Source organism: Oxyura jamaicensis, chromosome 12 (genome assembly GCF_011077185.1).
Source record: "Oxyura jamaicensis isolate SHBP4307 breed ruddy duck chromosome 12, BPBGC_Ojam_1.0, whole genome shotgun sequence".
In the NCBI taxonomy this organism is placed as follows: Eukaryota; Metazoa; Chordata; class Aves; order Anseriformes; family Anatidae; genus Oxyura; species Oxyura jamaicensis.
Genome location: NC_048904.1, coordinates 5,154,632 through 5,172,611, shown reverse-complemented (window position 1 = coordinate 5,172,611; position 17,980 = coordinate 5,154,632). Strand labels below are relative to the sequence as shown.

General features: G+C 38.2%; 1 protein-coding gene across 3 annotated transcripts in view; it reads left to right on the top strand.

The window, feature by feature from the left end:
- Positions 1-17,980, top strand: part of SLC6A11 (solute carrier family 6 member 11) — a 125,472-nt gene that overhangs the window by 98,629 nt on the left and 8,863 nt on the right. For all 3 annotated transcript variants that reach the window (XM_035337424.1, XM_035337423.1, XM_035337422.1), the window contains 4 exons: positions 4,863-4,966; positions 10,994-11,118; positions 13,310-13,422; positions 14,851-14,988. In XM_035337424.1, coding sequence (XP_035193315.1) covers positions 4,863-4,966; positions 10,994-11,118; positions 13,310-13,422; positions 14,851-14,988 — 480 coding nt within the window. The remainder of the gene's footprint in view (positions 1-4,862; positions 4,967-10,993; positions 11,119-13,309; positions 13,423-14,850; positions 14,989-17,980) is intronic.

Below are 17,980 nucleotides of genomic sequence, written 5' to 3'. Positions count from 1 at the left end.
GTGTAAAATGAAGCTTTTCAGGTGAACACATGCTATTTTATTTTTATTTTTTAACTGGCTATCTTTTAGGAGGACCAGACTGAAAATAATTACTTGATTTTGCTGCATTCCCCAGATGTGAAACAATTTTCCACCATTTCCATTACATTCAGCTGTTTGTCATGACACTTTGTGGAAGTGCTAGTTAAAGTCAGTTTATCCTGGGAGCTTGTTTTGTGCAGTTGCAGGTTTCCATAACAGCTTTGTGGTACTGTTTGCTTTGCTTTGAGAGCAAGAAAGTGCTTCAGGAATGAAGTATGGTCTTAAGAGGTGAGTGGTATTCTCCCAGTGATTTGATACATGGACATGGTATGGACTAGGTTGCAAGGGCTCCCTCCTGAGAGCAGGCTTGTGGCTGCTGCATGAATCCCCATGAATCCTGATCTCTGAAGTTTCCCTTTCCCAGCGTAGGCAACATGTCATAACATTTGTAAAGTGATTTATTTAAGTGATTTATGGACGTAGTATCACCTGGAAACTTTATAGCAGCAACACAAGAATCTGATTCTCCAGAGCAGTATTCTGTTGTCTTCACCACAGCACATTCTTTACCTTCTTTATCCTTCTTCATTCATTATGTGTGCTATGATTATGGCAATAAAAGAGGCAAGGGATTGTCTAGACAAAAGGATCCTCTATTCGACTAGCTTGATTCATCTTCTTGGGCAGAATATGGAGTAGTATTGCAGTCGTGTATGTGAAGATTGAGTCCTAGACCTACACACAAGAAGGACAAATTAAGGTTACATAGGCATATTAATTTCTGGGTATTGCTGGCTTTTCAGAGCTGGACTTTGCAATATAGCATTTTCCATTTTTAGTTTAAAAAATTTATTCTGTTTAGTGGAATTGTGTTTGTCCCTATGTAAGTTGGTAATCAGCAGGACACAGCTGAGACCACTGCTTGTGCTGTGAATCAGGAAAGCTGCGGAATAAAGTCTGATAAAGCCTCAAAATGGGGAGCAGGGCACAGGCAGCTCTGCTATTCCCCTTCCTGGTTAGAAAATGGAAAGTGAAGAGACTTGCCTCTTCTCATCATCATGCCTAGGGAAAGCAAGTAGTGCCATAGAGTTGAGGCTTCTTTCTGTCACCTTCTCTATGTTGGGATAAAAGCTTCATCACATGGGCTCATTAAACAGCCTCTTCTTCCCAACCAGCAGACAGCGAGTATTATTTCTGCACAGGAGTCAGAGCAATAGCTGTGCTGCTGTGTTCTGAACTGGTGTTTGTATTCTTCTGGTTTGCCCATACTAATGTTAAAGTGGTGCTGGGCTTAGCATGGTCGGGGATCAGCTGTAACGTGGAGGCAGACTGTGAGCACAGCAGGTATAAAGGTTCTGCCCTTTGACATTTAGATTTTTTTTTTTTTAATATTAAGTTATAATAAACAAAGATTTTGTGCTTTAATGTTAATCTTGTTTTGGAATGGAAATTTTTAAAATATGAGGTAAAGAAAAGTAAGGAAAAAAATCTATCTTTAAAGTAGGAGCTAGCGGAAGACTATAAAATGTTTTCAGCCCCCAAATTTATGAATGCGTAGTATTGAATTGACTTAAATATCACTAACCAAAGGATTTTCAAGGTACAGAGTTTATAAAGCATGAACAGGATGTTCCCTGGTACAGGTTCTTTCCTCTGGAATTTTCTCATGCCAGAAACACATCAAGCCCTGTCACATTTCAGAAAAAACGTACTTCTTTTGTCCCAGCCTTTCACCAGCTGCTGGCTCCAGAATCCTTGCTTTGCAGTTTACTGGCAGTGTTTTCTTTGTCTCTGTCCTTCAGAATTTCATTGTTCTGCAGAACCCTGCTCCATTCATTCCATGTACTTGGAAAATGTTGCAACTTTTAGTCTAAGCCAGATATTGCAAAATTACCCAGCTAATGCAGTACGATTGGCCACTTTCAGAAATATTTTATAATGCTTTTGTTGCCATAAGCCAGATGGATGTTGCCTGGGTTTGTGAGCTGTATCAACAAGGGGCCATCTCTACCCAATAAAAGTTTTCATGAAAATAAATTTCCCCAAGGGACAGTTTTAGAATGACTAAAACTGGGTGTGACTAAGACTACTAACAAACAATTTGTGTATTCAACAAAATCTCCAACCCCTAATGAGAGCTGAAGTCTAATGCAAAATTTGTCAAATGGTCATGAGCTGTTAGGGCAAAAAAGTAAATAAGTGATCTGTAATATCAGCTGCTTGCCTTTCAAATTTTGACATGTTCAGGCTTGTGACAAAAATAGAATCACAGAATCATCTAGGTTGGAAGAGACCTCCAAGATCATCTAGTCCAACCTCTGACCTAACACTAACAAGTCCTCCACTAAACCATATCGGTAAGCTCTACATCTGAATGTCTTTTAAAGACCTCCAGGGATGGTGACTCAACCACTTCCCTGGGCAGCCCATTCCAACACCTAACAACCCTTGCAGTAAAGAAGATCCTCCTAATACCCAACCTAAACCTCCCCTGGTGCAACTTTAGCCCATTCCCCCTCATCCTGTCACCAGGCACGTGGGAGAATAGACCAACTGCCACCTCGCTACAAGAGTTGGTCCATCTCATACTTTTCTAACTGTCAAAAACCTACCTGTCATTTCTAAATTAATTTCCTGATTTGCTTCTTCTTTGATCAGCTGTAGATATTTTTGCCATTTTAGAAACCTAAAATTGAAATACTAACGGTCATCACAAATTCTGTCGCTGGTACTCTATAACCCAAACAAAGCTACACCGAGTCTATTGTTCCATACAGTAAATAAAATAGCTTCCTCCTTGCATTTTAAGCATTATCCATAAGTTCTGATTAAACTTCTAGTTTGTTGTCATACAGTGCAACAAAACCAAAGGGCTTTTCAACCTGATTCAACTTTTATATATATCTGAAGCCTTGCTTACAGAACATGTTTTTGTTTAAAGTATTTGCTGCTGTTTTTATGTTGATTCTGAATCAGATGTCATTGTCCTTAGTGGAGATTATTTTCTTTGAAGGAAATGATACCACTTAAGGCTAGATTTTCATCTTTTTTTTTTTTTTTTTTTTTTTTTTTTTTTTTTTTTCTCTATCTAGATGCACAGAACCTCCAGAAGGATGTGCTCTCTGCTTCTCTTCTCAAGCAGCTCTGGAGTTTCTCACTTCAGAATACAATTCCTCTTTGCCCCCATTTCCACTAGTACTTACTGTCCCAGGAATAATCAGACTGTGGAGCTGGCCTGTGCCAACAGGAAAGGCTAATGCTCATCTAAGCACCATACAATGCACTACAACAATACAGTGTGTAAAAACTGAAACGGAAGGAAACAGCAGATTCTACGTCTGCTGATCCAGTTTCCTAGCTTTTGTTTGTGCTTAAGAAGACCGTGCATTTTCAGTTGACCTATGCTACTTAGAGCTTTTTGGGAGCTTCCAATCTTGTTAAAAAGCCTGTCTGTCAAAAGGCTTTCTCTGTGCAGTTTTTCCCTTACCGAGTGGTGAAACTTTGAGATGTAATCAGCTGTACCTTATTCAGTATGACAGCAATGAAACCATTTAAGCCACTGATGTAAATCAAATCTGATGTTAATGTTATTCCTAAACAGAAACACACTCAATCGCTCACAGAAACCAAGGACTCACTTGATCACATGTAAAACAAACACATCGCCTTCATACGTTTATGAGCATTGCATTACTATTAGTACAGTCATGAAATGATTACCTGAGTGGAATTTTATCTTCTCGCTGTCTCAGACTCAGAGTAGCAATTGGCTACGTAGCTATTGGCTCTAGTTATCAGCCAGACAATGTTTTGTTACTTCTCTGAAAAACACTTTGGTTGCTCTGCTTTAAAAAACAACTTAGAGAGCTCAGTTATGCCAGGAAACCAGGAGGTGGAATTTATTGGATTGGAAATAGCGCAGCTGTGAAGATGTGGCTTCTTCACATCACTCTCATGGCGATATCAGGAGTTAAAAGATATTCACCTCCAGTAGTAACGCACCCAGATTTTAGTGGAACGCTTGATGAAATAAACTGTTTCACTGGGGTGTTTTTGAAACTAAAAAAATTATATTATTTTTTTTTGCGGTTGCTGTGAGGATAATAATTGTACTGTGTCAGTTTGTGCTTTTTTTCCTTCTCTTTTTGTGATTTACTATTTAGTATTTTCATCAGTTTGGGATATAAATGTTGCCACACTTATAAATTTATTTACTTGATGAGCTCTACAAAATTTTAATTCTTTAACTGTACAATGACCAGAACAGCTATGTTCTGCTGCTTAACTGTGGCCATTAATTATTGGAAAACAAACAAACAAACAAACAACAACCACAAAACAGCAAAAGAAAACCACCTTTCCCTGGATAAGTTGTCTTCTCTTTCCCCAGCTCATCTTAATTTGTGTATTACCTATAAATGGCATATTTTGTCTTTGAAGTGTTCTTTCATGGTAAATTTTTATATCTGAATAAAAAACAATCGAGTGAGAATGAGATAAATGCAGCTGACTCTATTTAGCTGGCAATTGCTAACACCTTATAGTGTTAACAGAACCATTGGAGATTTTTACTTGGTGAGGTTCTTCTCTAGAAAGTCTGTCTCTTTCGGCCTTAGGTTAGTTTGACCACGTAAAGACAATCTGAGATGTTTCTTGTTTATACCTTTAGGAAGGAGAGGGGTATTTAACTCACAGCAGATATTGTTTTTCAGGTTGTGACTTATAAAAGGGTTGCAAGGTACTATTGCCCTGTATAGCGGCCTCTGCAAATTTGTGGTCAGTATACAAGTAACTATGATTCCTTATTGAGCTCTTTTAACCACTCCATTTCTTTTCCTCAGGTGTGGGTTGATGCTGGTACACAGATATTTTTCTCTTACGCAATCTGCTTGGGGTGCTTGACAGCTCTGGGAAGTTACAACAACTATAATAACAACTGCTACAGGTAATGTCTTCTACACATTACTTTTACACTTAGTGCTGGAGATTTCCACAGAGCTTCACTCTGAAGTATTTCCCTTTTCATTCAGCCACTTGCATGAGGAATCACGAGCACAGGCACGTTTTCGTAGAACAGAGACCTGTAATGCTTTCTTTATATATATATATATATTTTTTTCAGAACTCTTATCTCAATTTTGGTGGTTTTACCCCTTTGATCACAACTGAGCCTTGCGCGGCCATAAGTCACTCAGTACACACACGTAGACAATGGCGTGTATAGTATACTGAATTCCATACATTGAGTGTATGCCATATTTGATTGTATAATGTATATCGGCTTTAAAAAAAAAAAAAAGTCCTATGAAAAATTGTTATCAAAATCACCTGAGCTTGGACTGTGTTCTGAATGTCACTTTTTCCATAGTTTACTAGCTCTCCTAGGTAGGGTACAGTAGAAAATGATCACATGTCATTTCTAGTCTTTATAGAAATCAGTATGGAAATTGCTAATAACTTCAGCAGGTTTTAATCTTTTCTGAATCAGTCAAAAAGATATGACTCTCACGCAAAGTCCCCATTCAATTTTACTGGCACAGGCAGGAAAATGAACACTACTTTTTTTTTCTCCTGGCATTTGTAGTTATTGAATTAGCTTTCTTACTGTTAACAGCCTCTAATGCAAGACAGTACATGACAGTTTGAATGTACTGACTCCATTATGATAGACAGAGAACTAAATTTTCATTTTTTCTATCAAGGAAACAATAATATAGCTCAAAAGTCAAAGCAAAATAAATAAATGGGGTGGAGGGCAACAAATGCCAAAGAGCAGGGATTTAAATTCTAATTTTACCTGGAGAGTTTAGGAGCCAGTTTTAGAAAACGTCTTCGCTATCTTAGCAACAATTTGCTCTTCTGCCAGAGAAACACCAAACAGTAGGATCCTGCAGAGAAAGAGGGAGCTGGGAGACTGGAAACCACAGGCACAAATGTCTCCACCAGCTGAGTGTCTGCAAAACTATCCAGGAGCAATTAAGGGTACTCTGCTATGTAATCATGCAAAGTAACTCAGCAGCAGCACAAGTTATTCTTTTACAAGGCTATGAGTGCCAAATTCCAAATGTCTTGCTGCATTAAGTAGTGGAAATCCCATTCAATATTCCAACATTATTGATTGCCATTATTTTCAGAATAATGATAAAGCTCCAACAGGGGGTAGTAAATGCCTTTTTGCAACAGTGGGCAATGCGATGCTAATCTACTTAAGGCTACTCCTTTTCTTTGTTATGTAATTTTATTTTTATTTCTCTCCAGTTGCATCCTGTCTAAAAAACTACTCTGTCACTTCCTCAAGGACTGCAGTAGTCTTTTTGCTATGGTTTTGTAACTTACTACAAAAAGCAGGAGTTTTGATGTGTGACCAGGGAGAACTTAGACAACTTTTCTTCTTTTCCTCTGACCCTGACAGTATAGCTTGGCATCTCTATAAAATAGATGAGCAGCTCACTTTTATCACTCTTGAGCAAGATGCTGCAACCAAATATATATATATATATATATATATATATATTCTGAATCCAGGCTTCACAATTCCTTTAACAAAGTGTTTTCACAAGAATTCGTGGATAGAACAGATTTTATGGTGTCACAAAGTGAGATTCTTCATAAAACTGAGGAAACAAGTGGGACAGGAGTTAACTGCAGAAAGCAGCTGAGTTAAACAGGGGTGTTAACAGTCCAAGATGTACAAAACAGCTATGCAGCCTTTTCTCCACAGTGGAAAGTGGAATTAAACTTATGTTCTAACTACCACTTTAAAAAAAATAAAAGAAAAAAGGAAAATCAGGCCATGGATTTGACTTTAGCAATACCTGCAGTGTAATTGTCTGGTTGTAACATGCGCTTCCACTCTTTTTGCACTCTATGAGATATTATTTTTTTTTTTCCTAAGGGTGTTTCAGAAGAAAATAATGATGTGATATATTTTAGTGGGAAAAGGGGAGGGTTCTCATTAGCAACCTGATCTAGGTCACTAATATTATAACTTAATTGCAAATAAGTCACTGCACATCTTTATATAGGAAATTCAGTTTTATTGTTTTTAGTAATCTTTCTTTGTAATACTTTAAGACAGTGAGAAAATTACATGAGGCCAAATCCTCCCTGGATTTACAACAGTTTATATCAACGATGCTTCTTAAGAAAAGACAAAAACAGTCAGTAAATTCCACTGGCAAAGTTTTCCATATATAAATAAAAAGAGGTGTACTTATGTTTCCTCTAATTTTTAGCAAGCTAAGAAATCCTAATCCATTTAGACCTTAAGGGAATAATTCTGTAACTTCTGACTCCCTCAGTAGACAGAAGAGGAAAATATTCTTTTTCCTGCTTCATGTTCACTGCATTTGCAGAACTAATGCAGCTCCCTGCTGGACAGTGGTCAGTTCCCCACCAGGGGAAGCACTGTTTGATTTCACAGCACCACTCCTTGCACCTCAGGAAGACAGTTTTTACATATGAGCTCTTGTACAATTCAGGGGGCATCTGCCTCACTTCTGCTGCATTGCAGAAGACAAATGAATAATTTCACATGCTGTCAACAAATGTACAAAATTTGGAAATATATGTATATATATAAATATATATATATATGGCCTTGATCAAGCTTCTAGTCTAAGAGGAAAAGAGGAATGGGAACTGGCCATCAGGGAATCCATAAAGGCAAGGAAGTGACTGGAAGGATGCAAAGGGCTCTGTAGGCTTACTCTTTCAGAGAATCTCCTTAAGGAAGGCAGAATGAATTTCCAGCATTATCCAGGCTGTCAAGCAGGGAGAGGATAAATTGAATTATGCCTTGAATTATTCAGGTGACTGTCAAAACATTCATTTGGAAGAATGTGAAGTTTTCATAAAAATTTGAAGATTTCCCTTCATTTGAAATGCACTTGGGCTTCAGTCTGGCTCTGATGGCTTCCTACCAAGGATACTTATAAAGAAATGATGGAAAAGAAGATATACTTCATGTTTTCCTTCCAATGTTTCCTGAGCACTTGCTTTCAAAAATTCTTTGGTTTCTCAACCAATGAATCCAAACTCTTTCTGTTTTCCTTCCCATAGCAGGGAAGAAAAAAAAAAAAAAAAAAAAAAAAAAGGAAAAAGAAAACAGACTGAACTGGAGGTTGCTGCATACACTTCATTCTATTTGAGAAAGAAGCAGGAAGGAAGGGAGGGGATAGTACAGTTCCTGCAAAGATAATCCATATTGGGATGGAAATTCAAATTGGAGGCTATATTTTTATTAGGATGGGAAACACTATTACATTCCCAGAGAACAAAGTCTTTGGTCTGTGACTGTCCAACTGGGGAACAAAATGATGGAGCTGTGGCTGTGTTTTGTTAATAGATACCTCACTAACTGGAGATAATAAAAATCCCCTAAGGTTCACTTTTGCCCATTTCCCTTGAGAAACATGTGCCTACCTGTAACTGTTTTGTTCCAAACCAACCTCATGGCACCATGGGTCACGTATCTTCCCTGTGAGTGCAGAAATGGCTGTGGTCCTCTTGTTACTCTCAGAGATGATCTAGTTACCCAGCATTGTCCAGCTTGAACCACCTGGGCCTTGCTTCCCCCACGAGGAAGCATCAGCAGCCACCAGGTGCTCTAAAGATGTACAGGGAGCAACGTCTCCAACTCAGCCTTTTTTCTCATAGGCAGGAACCAGCAGCTCTCAGATGTCCTGTACCACACCACTCACTAGAAAAATATTGTGGTGGTTAGACTGCATTTAAAGCCTGGGAGTTATCTAAAATCTTATTTGTGGAAAACTGGCTGTTCCAAATGGAAGCATCACACAAATGCTGAGCAGCTAGATCTATCCCATTAAAATAGTACTTTTTTTTTTTTTTTAATGGATGAAAAGAACATAGCTTTTTGATGTCTCTTGTCGAGAACATTTCATTGCATTTAGTCTTAATTTCTCAGCATTGAACTGACTGATTTCTTAGGTGAGATAGATTGGGGTGATAATCTCTCTAGGTTTATTTATTCAGTGCTGAAATATACAGAGAAGAATGGTTAGGAAGGTGAGTCTTTTCCTTGTTTTATTTCTCTGCAAAGTGAAAAGGACACAGTGCTCCCCATTTTTTCTTTTAGATTGTTGTTTTGCTTTAAAACACTTAAAATGTATGACTAGCCTGGCTGTCCACAACTACAGGAAGAAATTTCATATGAAAAGCAAAAGTTAGAACTCTGACTGTTTTCTGAATTTTAAGAAGCTATTTTAAAAGACCTATTTAACTCTGTTAATAACTGAACAGTGAGGGAGAGGGCCCATGCATGAAAGGAGTGTGAAGATCGCTGGACTTCTCTGCATCCATATCTTAATCTACAAACTCTTTCTCATTTCTGTACCGGTTTGGGCAATTAGTAGATAATATGCCATATAGAAAAGGTTTTCTGTGAAATGGGTATGAAAGCATAAACACTCTTAAAATAATCATCAAAATTAATTGTAGGTAAGGTGTGAAGAGAGAGAGCCAAAGCCTCCCACGGCCCAAGAGCCCTAGTTCAGCACTCACTTTGCAGTGCTGAAATGTATACCTGCTTCCTGGCATTTAGAGTGTATGTGCCTGATGCTGAGGTGAGTCCAAGTCAGTAAAGGAGGAGCTTTGAACAGCTGTGGGAGGCAATTTGGGGGCAGTTAATGAAAGAATCAGATGCTGGAACTAGTTGCCCCACTTCTGACTTAAGGAACAGATGAGATAAAGTTACAATATAAAAATACCAAACTAAACAAGCAATAATGCAGAAAGATTGCCAATTGGCCAGAGTATGAGACAGGACTTGAAAAACATGAATTATGTCTTTGATTCTCAAGAAGTCACTACAACTCTATGAGAAAGATGAGAATCATTATTCAGACATGGATTCAGAACCTGTTAGATTTTTCAGGGTCATTTCTTCTCATAGATAGTTTGCATGAAAACTTTCTTCAGAGCTGTAGTAGTAAGGGAATAAACCAGGCTAAGGAGTAGGCTTTACAGAACTAGAGGCTTGGCTTGTGTTTCGGTGTTTTAGGATCCAAATTCACTTTCAGACATCTAGGTTAGATCATTACTTTCCCAAGTACACAGCTGTCTCTTGTAGCAAACTGTCTTAAACTGTCATAATAAATCATCACTGTCTCCTCATCTGACAAGCCTGAAGTGCTGTTTGAAAGCAGGATAAACAATGATATTTCACTGAGCTCTGGGGAATGATCACACCTTTCTCCAAGAGTACGTTCCCCTTTTATTTTTTTTTCTTAAAGTGACTTACTATTATGAAATTTCCAATCTAGGTAAAGAAATATTTCTTCACTTTGGCCTCGTAATTACCATTGTAGTATTGTAATTGTCACATGTAGGATACACGTCTGAGAGATAGTGCCCATTCTGTCTTTGCTTACTTCCTAGACACTTCTTAGGAGCATACAAAGTCCTTAGAGTTTGTATGCTGTTTTTCATTACTATGACTTCTAAAAAAGTGTTTTTAAAGCAAACCAGAATTGTATTTTTGTATAGGTGTATATTGCCATTGTACTGTATTTGGAGTAGAATTAGCTAAGATCTAACCATAGCATTTTTTTTTCCAGGGAACAAATTACTAATAATTTTATGTAGTTTATAAATTTATTTATATCCTCTGGAGTATATTATTACAACTACTGCAGAAAAATTGTTGTTAATCCCATTTTTACATTTTATTTGACTGTGTTTTTTTAAAGATTCTGTTGAAAAGCAGTGAGTGAGGAGCAACAGGTTTACAATTCAGCCAGTTAAAATACAAGCAAAAGTATTTTAAAGGTATCTTCCTGCATATGCTTATGCCTGACTGATTTCTTTCAGGCATACTATCATTTGGCAGCTTATTCAGTTCTTAATGTCCATTCCTGCAGCTTGGGATTCTATTAATTGTATGGCTCAGTATATGAAAGAAACCCAGGCTCTGGAGATCAACTGCAGTATTTCTTATTTATATTTTCAGAGACTGCGTCATGCTCTGCTGCTTGAACAGTGGCACAAGCTTTGTTGCTGGTTTTGCTATCTTTTCAGTTCTTGGATTTATGGCTTATGAACAAGGTGTGCCCATTGCAGAAGTGGCAGAATCAGGTAAGTTCCAAAAGCAGTTTTCTAAGTGAACAAAAAATGTCCAGAGACTGCTGTCAGAATAGTTAGTCTGTGCAATGTCTCATGGATAAGTTAAATTCCTCTTAAATATCTATTACTTAACTCGTTAGAATAATTCTATGTTAATAGTTCTTAACTATTTTTAGTCACACATTTATGTGTAACTTTAATATTGTTGTGCAGAGCACCAAACTCATTAGGTTAATGAACCACTGTAACACAAACTTACTGCGGCGGAGCATCCAGCAGTTTATTTAACAGAGAGATATTACTCATTTATGCCCCTTTAGTGTTATATCCTCATGAAAGAAGCATTTAGTTTCCTTTAAATGAGACAGATCTGAATCCATGAAAATGTATGTTACTTCTGAGAAACAAACAAGACAAATCTTTTAAAGTAATGAGCAACGAGATCTTTAGGAGAAATCTTTGGAAGCCCTCTCAAGTCTTGCTTAACACATACTATCCAGCTGCAGATTTCTGACATTTAGACTAATGCCATCTAATGTCAGTAGGCTTTTCTCCCAGCTCTACATGAAATTAACCATCCAGCTTTACTTACCATCACTTGCAGATAGGCACCTAATGAAAGTTAATTGCTCTTTATTATCTTTGTGGATGTAACATCTTTAAGCATCACTTAAGCATCACTTAAAACCCAAGGGAGCAAAAAGAAAAGTAGGGCTGCCCAGAAAGAAAAGCAACATAATGGTTAACTGTTGAGAAGGAGAAATGGTTCTCAGGAATTTAGTCAAGGTTAGCAGGAAAACTACAAAGGAACTAAAGCTTTCATGATACTGTCACGGAAAATATTTCTCTTTCCCTAAAGTGCTTGCTTTATACTATTACTGGAACTGTATAGAAAAAGGTTAAAAGACTACGTCAACCCTGGAAATTATGGAAATTTGTGAACACTGACTTAAATGAAAAAACAGTAATGTATTGACAGGTCTTTAATGAAGTTATTGAAGCAGGAACACGTTTATCAGCCTTCTGAATCTACCTTTATATCCCCGTTTTAAAAGCTGGCTAACTTCAAGAAAAGCTTCTATAGCATAAGAGTTTGCAGCATCTGAAAAATGAGCAAAGGTAAATAAGAATGGGAAAAGTATGAGCTAGGAGAGATGGCACTTTAGTATATTTGAGAAGTTACAAATGATGCTGCAAAAATATTCAATTTTGAAGATTTATGTAAATACACAGCTTATGAATGAATGTTATGTACCCACAGCAGCACTCAGGAATGGAGAGAAGATTTGTAACAATCCAGTAGGCAATTGGCCTGTATCATGTATGGCTTCCAAGATGCAGCTTCCATTGACTGCATTCTTGCACAAAATGTTGGACACAGTGCTGCCTTAGGAAGTAAAATAAAGCATTTCAGAATGTGTTAATGAGTTAGACAGCACGCTATTATTTATCCAGGCATTGGTGTCTTGTAAGGCACATAAGGCACAGTGATAGCAGAAGTCTTGACCTTCATTTGGACATCATTTGGACATTTCATCATTTGGGCAAGATATAGGCAGAGGTGATGTGCCAAGCAAGTCCAAATTTCTGAGTAGCCTTTTCATCAAATATTTAAGTGAATATTTGTACTGAGTTGAATGTTGCTAAGCACCTAAGCACCCGCACTGACAATCACTCATTTGCCCACCCATGTGCGATGTGGGGGAAAATAGGAAGAGAAGAAGTGAGAAAATTTGTTTGTAGGTCAAGATAAAGACAGCTTAATAACTGAAGGAAAGATGAGTAAAAAACAACTGATGGAAAGACAATTATGCTCTCCCATGAACAGACTGATGCCCAGCCAGTCTCTGAGCAATGGCTACCTTGGAAGACAGCTCCCACTTCTTCTACCTCAGGTTTTCTTGCTGACCATAACATTACATAGTATGGAATGTCTCTTTAGCCAATTTGAGTCAGCCTTTCAGATGTGTCTCCTCCCAGCCTCTTGCCCACCACAAGCATACTTGCTAGGGGCAGGCAGAGTGGAAAAACAAGAAAGCCTTGATGCTGTACATGCACTGCTCAGCAGTAGCCAAAACATTGGTGTTAGCAAAGTTATTCTAGCCACAATCTGAAACACAGAACTATATAGACTGCTGGGAAGACACCATCACAGCCAGACCCAGTACACAAGTATAATTTACTTTTTTTTCTTCCTTTTCAGGACCAGGACTTGCATTCATTGCTTACCCTAAAGCTGTTACCATGATGCCTCTTTCTCCCCTGTGGGCAACTCTGTTCTTCATGATGCTCATATTCCTTGGATTAGATAGTCAGGTATGAAACAAACACCATTCAAATACTTGGTCAGATTCCCTAGCATGTGTGTATCATCATCCTTAAATAGCATGATGAAAGAATGAACCCAAACTTAATTCGTTGCTTAAAACCATTGATTCAAGTTCCTTATTTAAATCTTATTTATATGATGGTAGAGATTCCTTTATCACGTTGAGATCATTGATTCAGCCTGACTACAATTTTCATTGTTAACATGGAAATCAGTTTGAATTTTAATATGGGTGATTGAAGTTCACAATTCAGTAGAATGTCAGTGTAATCCTTTCCAGTTTTTAAAGCACTTTGCAATGAATTTTGAAACCGAGTATCAGACAATGCTAACATAACTTCATACTGTGTGTTCATACTTCAAGATGCCACAGCAAGAAATGTGGCACTGAAGTGACAGCACAGAAATCCTTCCTATGTGACCATAAAATTTGTGAATATTATTTGATGAAAAATATGAAGTAGTTGACTTTCAGTAGGCAGCTCAGCTCTCTGCATGATTTGTTTCACCAAATGTATGACTATATCCTGTAAAATAAATATCTCCAGTGTTTATTTTGCATGACATTTCCATACATTAAATTACAGGTTTTAATACCTTTTTTTTTTTTTTTTTTTCCAATGTAACAAATTTTATTAAAAGTCTAAAAATGAGCAATTTCTGAATCCTACTCTTGAACGTTTCAATGAAAGTCTTTGTATTGTCTACTTAGGGGCATTAATTTTGGTGGCTATTTTAGAAACTTTGCACCAGAGCTCTGAGCCAGGTGCTCAGGTCTCCAGCTTTCTGGTGATTTTTAAAGTTTGCAAGAATGTTCATCCCCTTCTTCATTAGATGTATTTGGCTCAGGCAACTTAATGGAACTTCTCTCTTCTGTAAAATGGAAAGAGCTTCTCCAAACAAACAACCACCACCAACAAAAACACTGCCACAGCTCATTTAGCATTGCTTGCAAGTGCATAGAACTGCACATCGTTCCTCTGAGAAACAGAAGTGCAGGATGCTTTGAATGAAATTCTGCTGCAGTCATGCAAAAGTCATACATCATATAAGTCCGATTCAAGCAATATTTGAAAGATTTATGTAATAAATCTTAGAGTATGTAATAAATCTTAGAGTAATAAACTCTAAAGAGTTTTATTTAATCCATCTGCTACAGGGCAAAACAATTCTGAGAATAAGTGAATAAGTGTCTTCAACTATTTGAATTTTGTGGTGGACTGATAATCCTTAGCTGTGGGCTTTTTAATTCTGAAATAAGGTTCCTCAGTTTGAGCTTACAGTGTCCTCAGGGATCATTCAGTCTTTCTCTCTGATGAGAACATAAAAGGATATTTGAAGTGTTTTGTAGCAAATCCAAATCCCAAGAGCAAATGAGACATATTTGATTTGTATTTTTTTATCATTTGTTCTAGTTCGTGTGTGTTGAAAGCCTCGTGACAGCTGTTGTAGATATGTACCCAAAGATTTTCCGGAGGGGTTACAGAAGAGAACTGTTGATTCTTGGACTTTCCATTGTGTCGTATTTCATTGGTCTGATAATGTTAACTGAGGTAAGATGTGCTTTGTTGAATTCCTGCAGACAAAAGCAAATGGGTGTCTGCTTATAAGCATGACATATAAAACACATGAATATTTGCCATTGACAAATTGCGCTGTCGGGAATATGACTACAAAATACTTGAGAAAGTGTTCTCAACTACTTTGTAATATTTGAAATATATCCTCAATTTTTCTGCTGAGCTTAGGAATTATCTTAGTTGAAGTTACATAGCAAAGGAAATTCGATCTGCTTTACACCAGCCAAACAGATATTCTGGTCATGGTTTCAGCTGACTTATTCTGGGCAGACCAGTGTGAAAACGTCTTAGATGAATAAATCAGCGAACATGATAAAGTGAAAAAAGAAAGCTAAAATATATTTGATTATAATATCTCCAGGTAAATCAGTACAGTCCTTTTCTGAGCATAAATTGCTTTGGTATGATGGTAACAGGAAAAAACAATATATATATATATATTTTTCAAACAAACAAAGATGTTTGCTTTGGGGTATTCTAAGCCAAAATGTCTGAAGGTGTTAGTCCATCCCATTAATACATGATACATGTCTGCAATTACTGTGTTTGGAGCCCATGTAGAGGACGGACTGTGGGATCCTTTGCTATTTGGTAGGAGTTCAGTCCTGCTGCTCAGTGCTTGCTTTACAGAGTGACTTGTATAAACAGTCTTCTCCTTTGCTTCATCCTCTCAAAACAAGCATCAGACAGGCAGAGTCCACACTCTCCTTGCTTGCTGTGCCATTAGAACCTCCCTGCACCAGGGAGAGAGGCAAAGAAAAGAGCTGCATGTCTGATGAGCTGTGGAGTTAAATGCCAAAGGAATGTGTCTGAGGAAGCCTTGCTGTCTTAACTGTGAAGGGCCACAATGTGTCTCTGTTGTGCAGCAATCTCAGCAGGGTTTCCCAGTGAAACAGCTTCCCAGGGCTTCATCAGCTCATCTGGGGTCACTTACATTCACTCTATAGACAGTCCTTAGACCTTGTTTGGTACCAAAAAAAGAACAAATTTCATCCAAAAAACACATGAGGCAATTGTAGACATGTTAGTCTGTTGTCTTTGGTACAAACTATGTTTCTTAGATGTTTCCAGAGAGGTATTTGCAGATGAGAGACAGGAATACACCCATGAGTGAACAAGGTAATAGTCTCACCGAAATATTCTGTATGGTTCTGGTTCAGACTGGGACAACATGCAAAACAAGAGCAGGGAGAATAATCCTAGGAGTTCAGAGCTGACTAGAGAAATGCTGAAAATGAAGGGTGCACGTATGCTTTCTGTAAGCACGTCATAAAGGTAGCAGCAAGTATAAACACGAATTATTTCTGCAAATAGAATGGCTCCTTCTCTCTCATCCCCAACCCAGGGTGTATGAGCTGGTCATGAATAATTACAGGCTGAAACTTAGGAAAGGATTTCTATCCGTCAGAACAGTGAGGTTCTGGGAGTTTTTCCAAGAACAACAGTTATAACTGGCTTTGTACTGGAATTCAGATTGCCATTCAGTTTGTGAAAGGTATTATGTGACAGTTCCTGGTGAGAACAAAGGACTTGACTAAAGTTGATTAAGAATTTCTTCCAGATGTGTGTCCTATAATCTGAGCACTGGAGCAGAAGAGACCAATTTGCTTGTAATCACTCTTACTCTCAGTAAGATAAATCATCTTTGCTATGTAAAATTAGAAAATTTTGAAATAAGTCCTCCCACAGTCCCCGTGTTAAGCAGAGCATTGAGAGATGCATTATCAAGATGTACAGGTTCAGGAATATGAGCATGAAGAGTGAAGAGAAAGCAAGGTGTCCTAAATGGCAGGACTATTCTTCCAGGAATTTTGCAGAACTGTTTTTCTTACAATGTATTGTGTTGGTTAATCTCTAAGCTTCCAGTTTGCTCAGGTATTTGCTGAACTTCACAGTGAGCTTTTTGCAGTAAAGATTACCACATGCTAGATTTTGGAAAGTAGCCAACTGGCAGAGGCAGCACAACAAACTAAAAGCAATGCAACTAATAATCAAAAAACATCTACATTAGGACCAAGGAAAAAAATCACATTTAATAATAATAATAATAATAAATGACTTCATTATTTTCATTCTGGCCTGGGAAGGTGTGCTGGGTCTGGCTGGGATGGAGTTGACTTTCCCTGCAGCAGCCCAGGGCTGTGCTCTGTACATGTAGCTAGAACAGCACTGGTATCACTCCAGTGTTGTGTCTGCTGCTGAGCAGTGCTGGTACCAGATCAGGACTCCCTCCAGCCCCCCAGTGCCAGCAGGCTGGGGTTGGGCAAGTGATGGGGAGGAGATGTCACCAGGGCATCTGACCTAAACCGACTAAAGGGCTATTCCATGCCATAGGGAATAAAATAAAACCAATAAAAGGTGGGAAGGAGAGGAGGTGCCCTTGTTGTGGAAGCATCTGGCCTCCCACACAAGTGCTATGCGTGTTGAGGCTCTGCTTCCCAGGATGTGGCCAAACATCACTCGTTGATGGGAAGTAGAGAGTAACTGCTTTTCTCTCTCTGTGCTTCCGTGCGGCTTTTTTTTTTTCGTCTTCATTTTCCCTTTAATTAAATCATCCTTATATCAAACCTTGAGCCCTTTGTGTTGTATTTTCTCCCCCTTCCCTTTTGAGGGGGCCTGAGTGAGCAGCTGTGGTGGAGCTTGGCTGCCCACCTGAGTAAAACCACCACAGAAGACTGATATTCCACAGTGGTTTACTACAACTTTTTGTTTGAATGGTGACCAAATTCAAGGGGAACCTTGAAATACTTTTTTCCTCTGTAGTGCGAGAGAGACATAAATTGTTGTTGAGAGAAGAGACTTACGTGCATCATCAGTGAGGCAATCTAGATATCAATGATCCCATGCTGAAATGACACACTAGTGGAGAACACCCCATTCTGTGCTACTTCAACAAGGCATCAAAGCATTATGCATGGGGGAGATTTCCAAGAGTAAATAGGTATCCCTTATCCTCTCTTGTGTT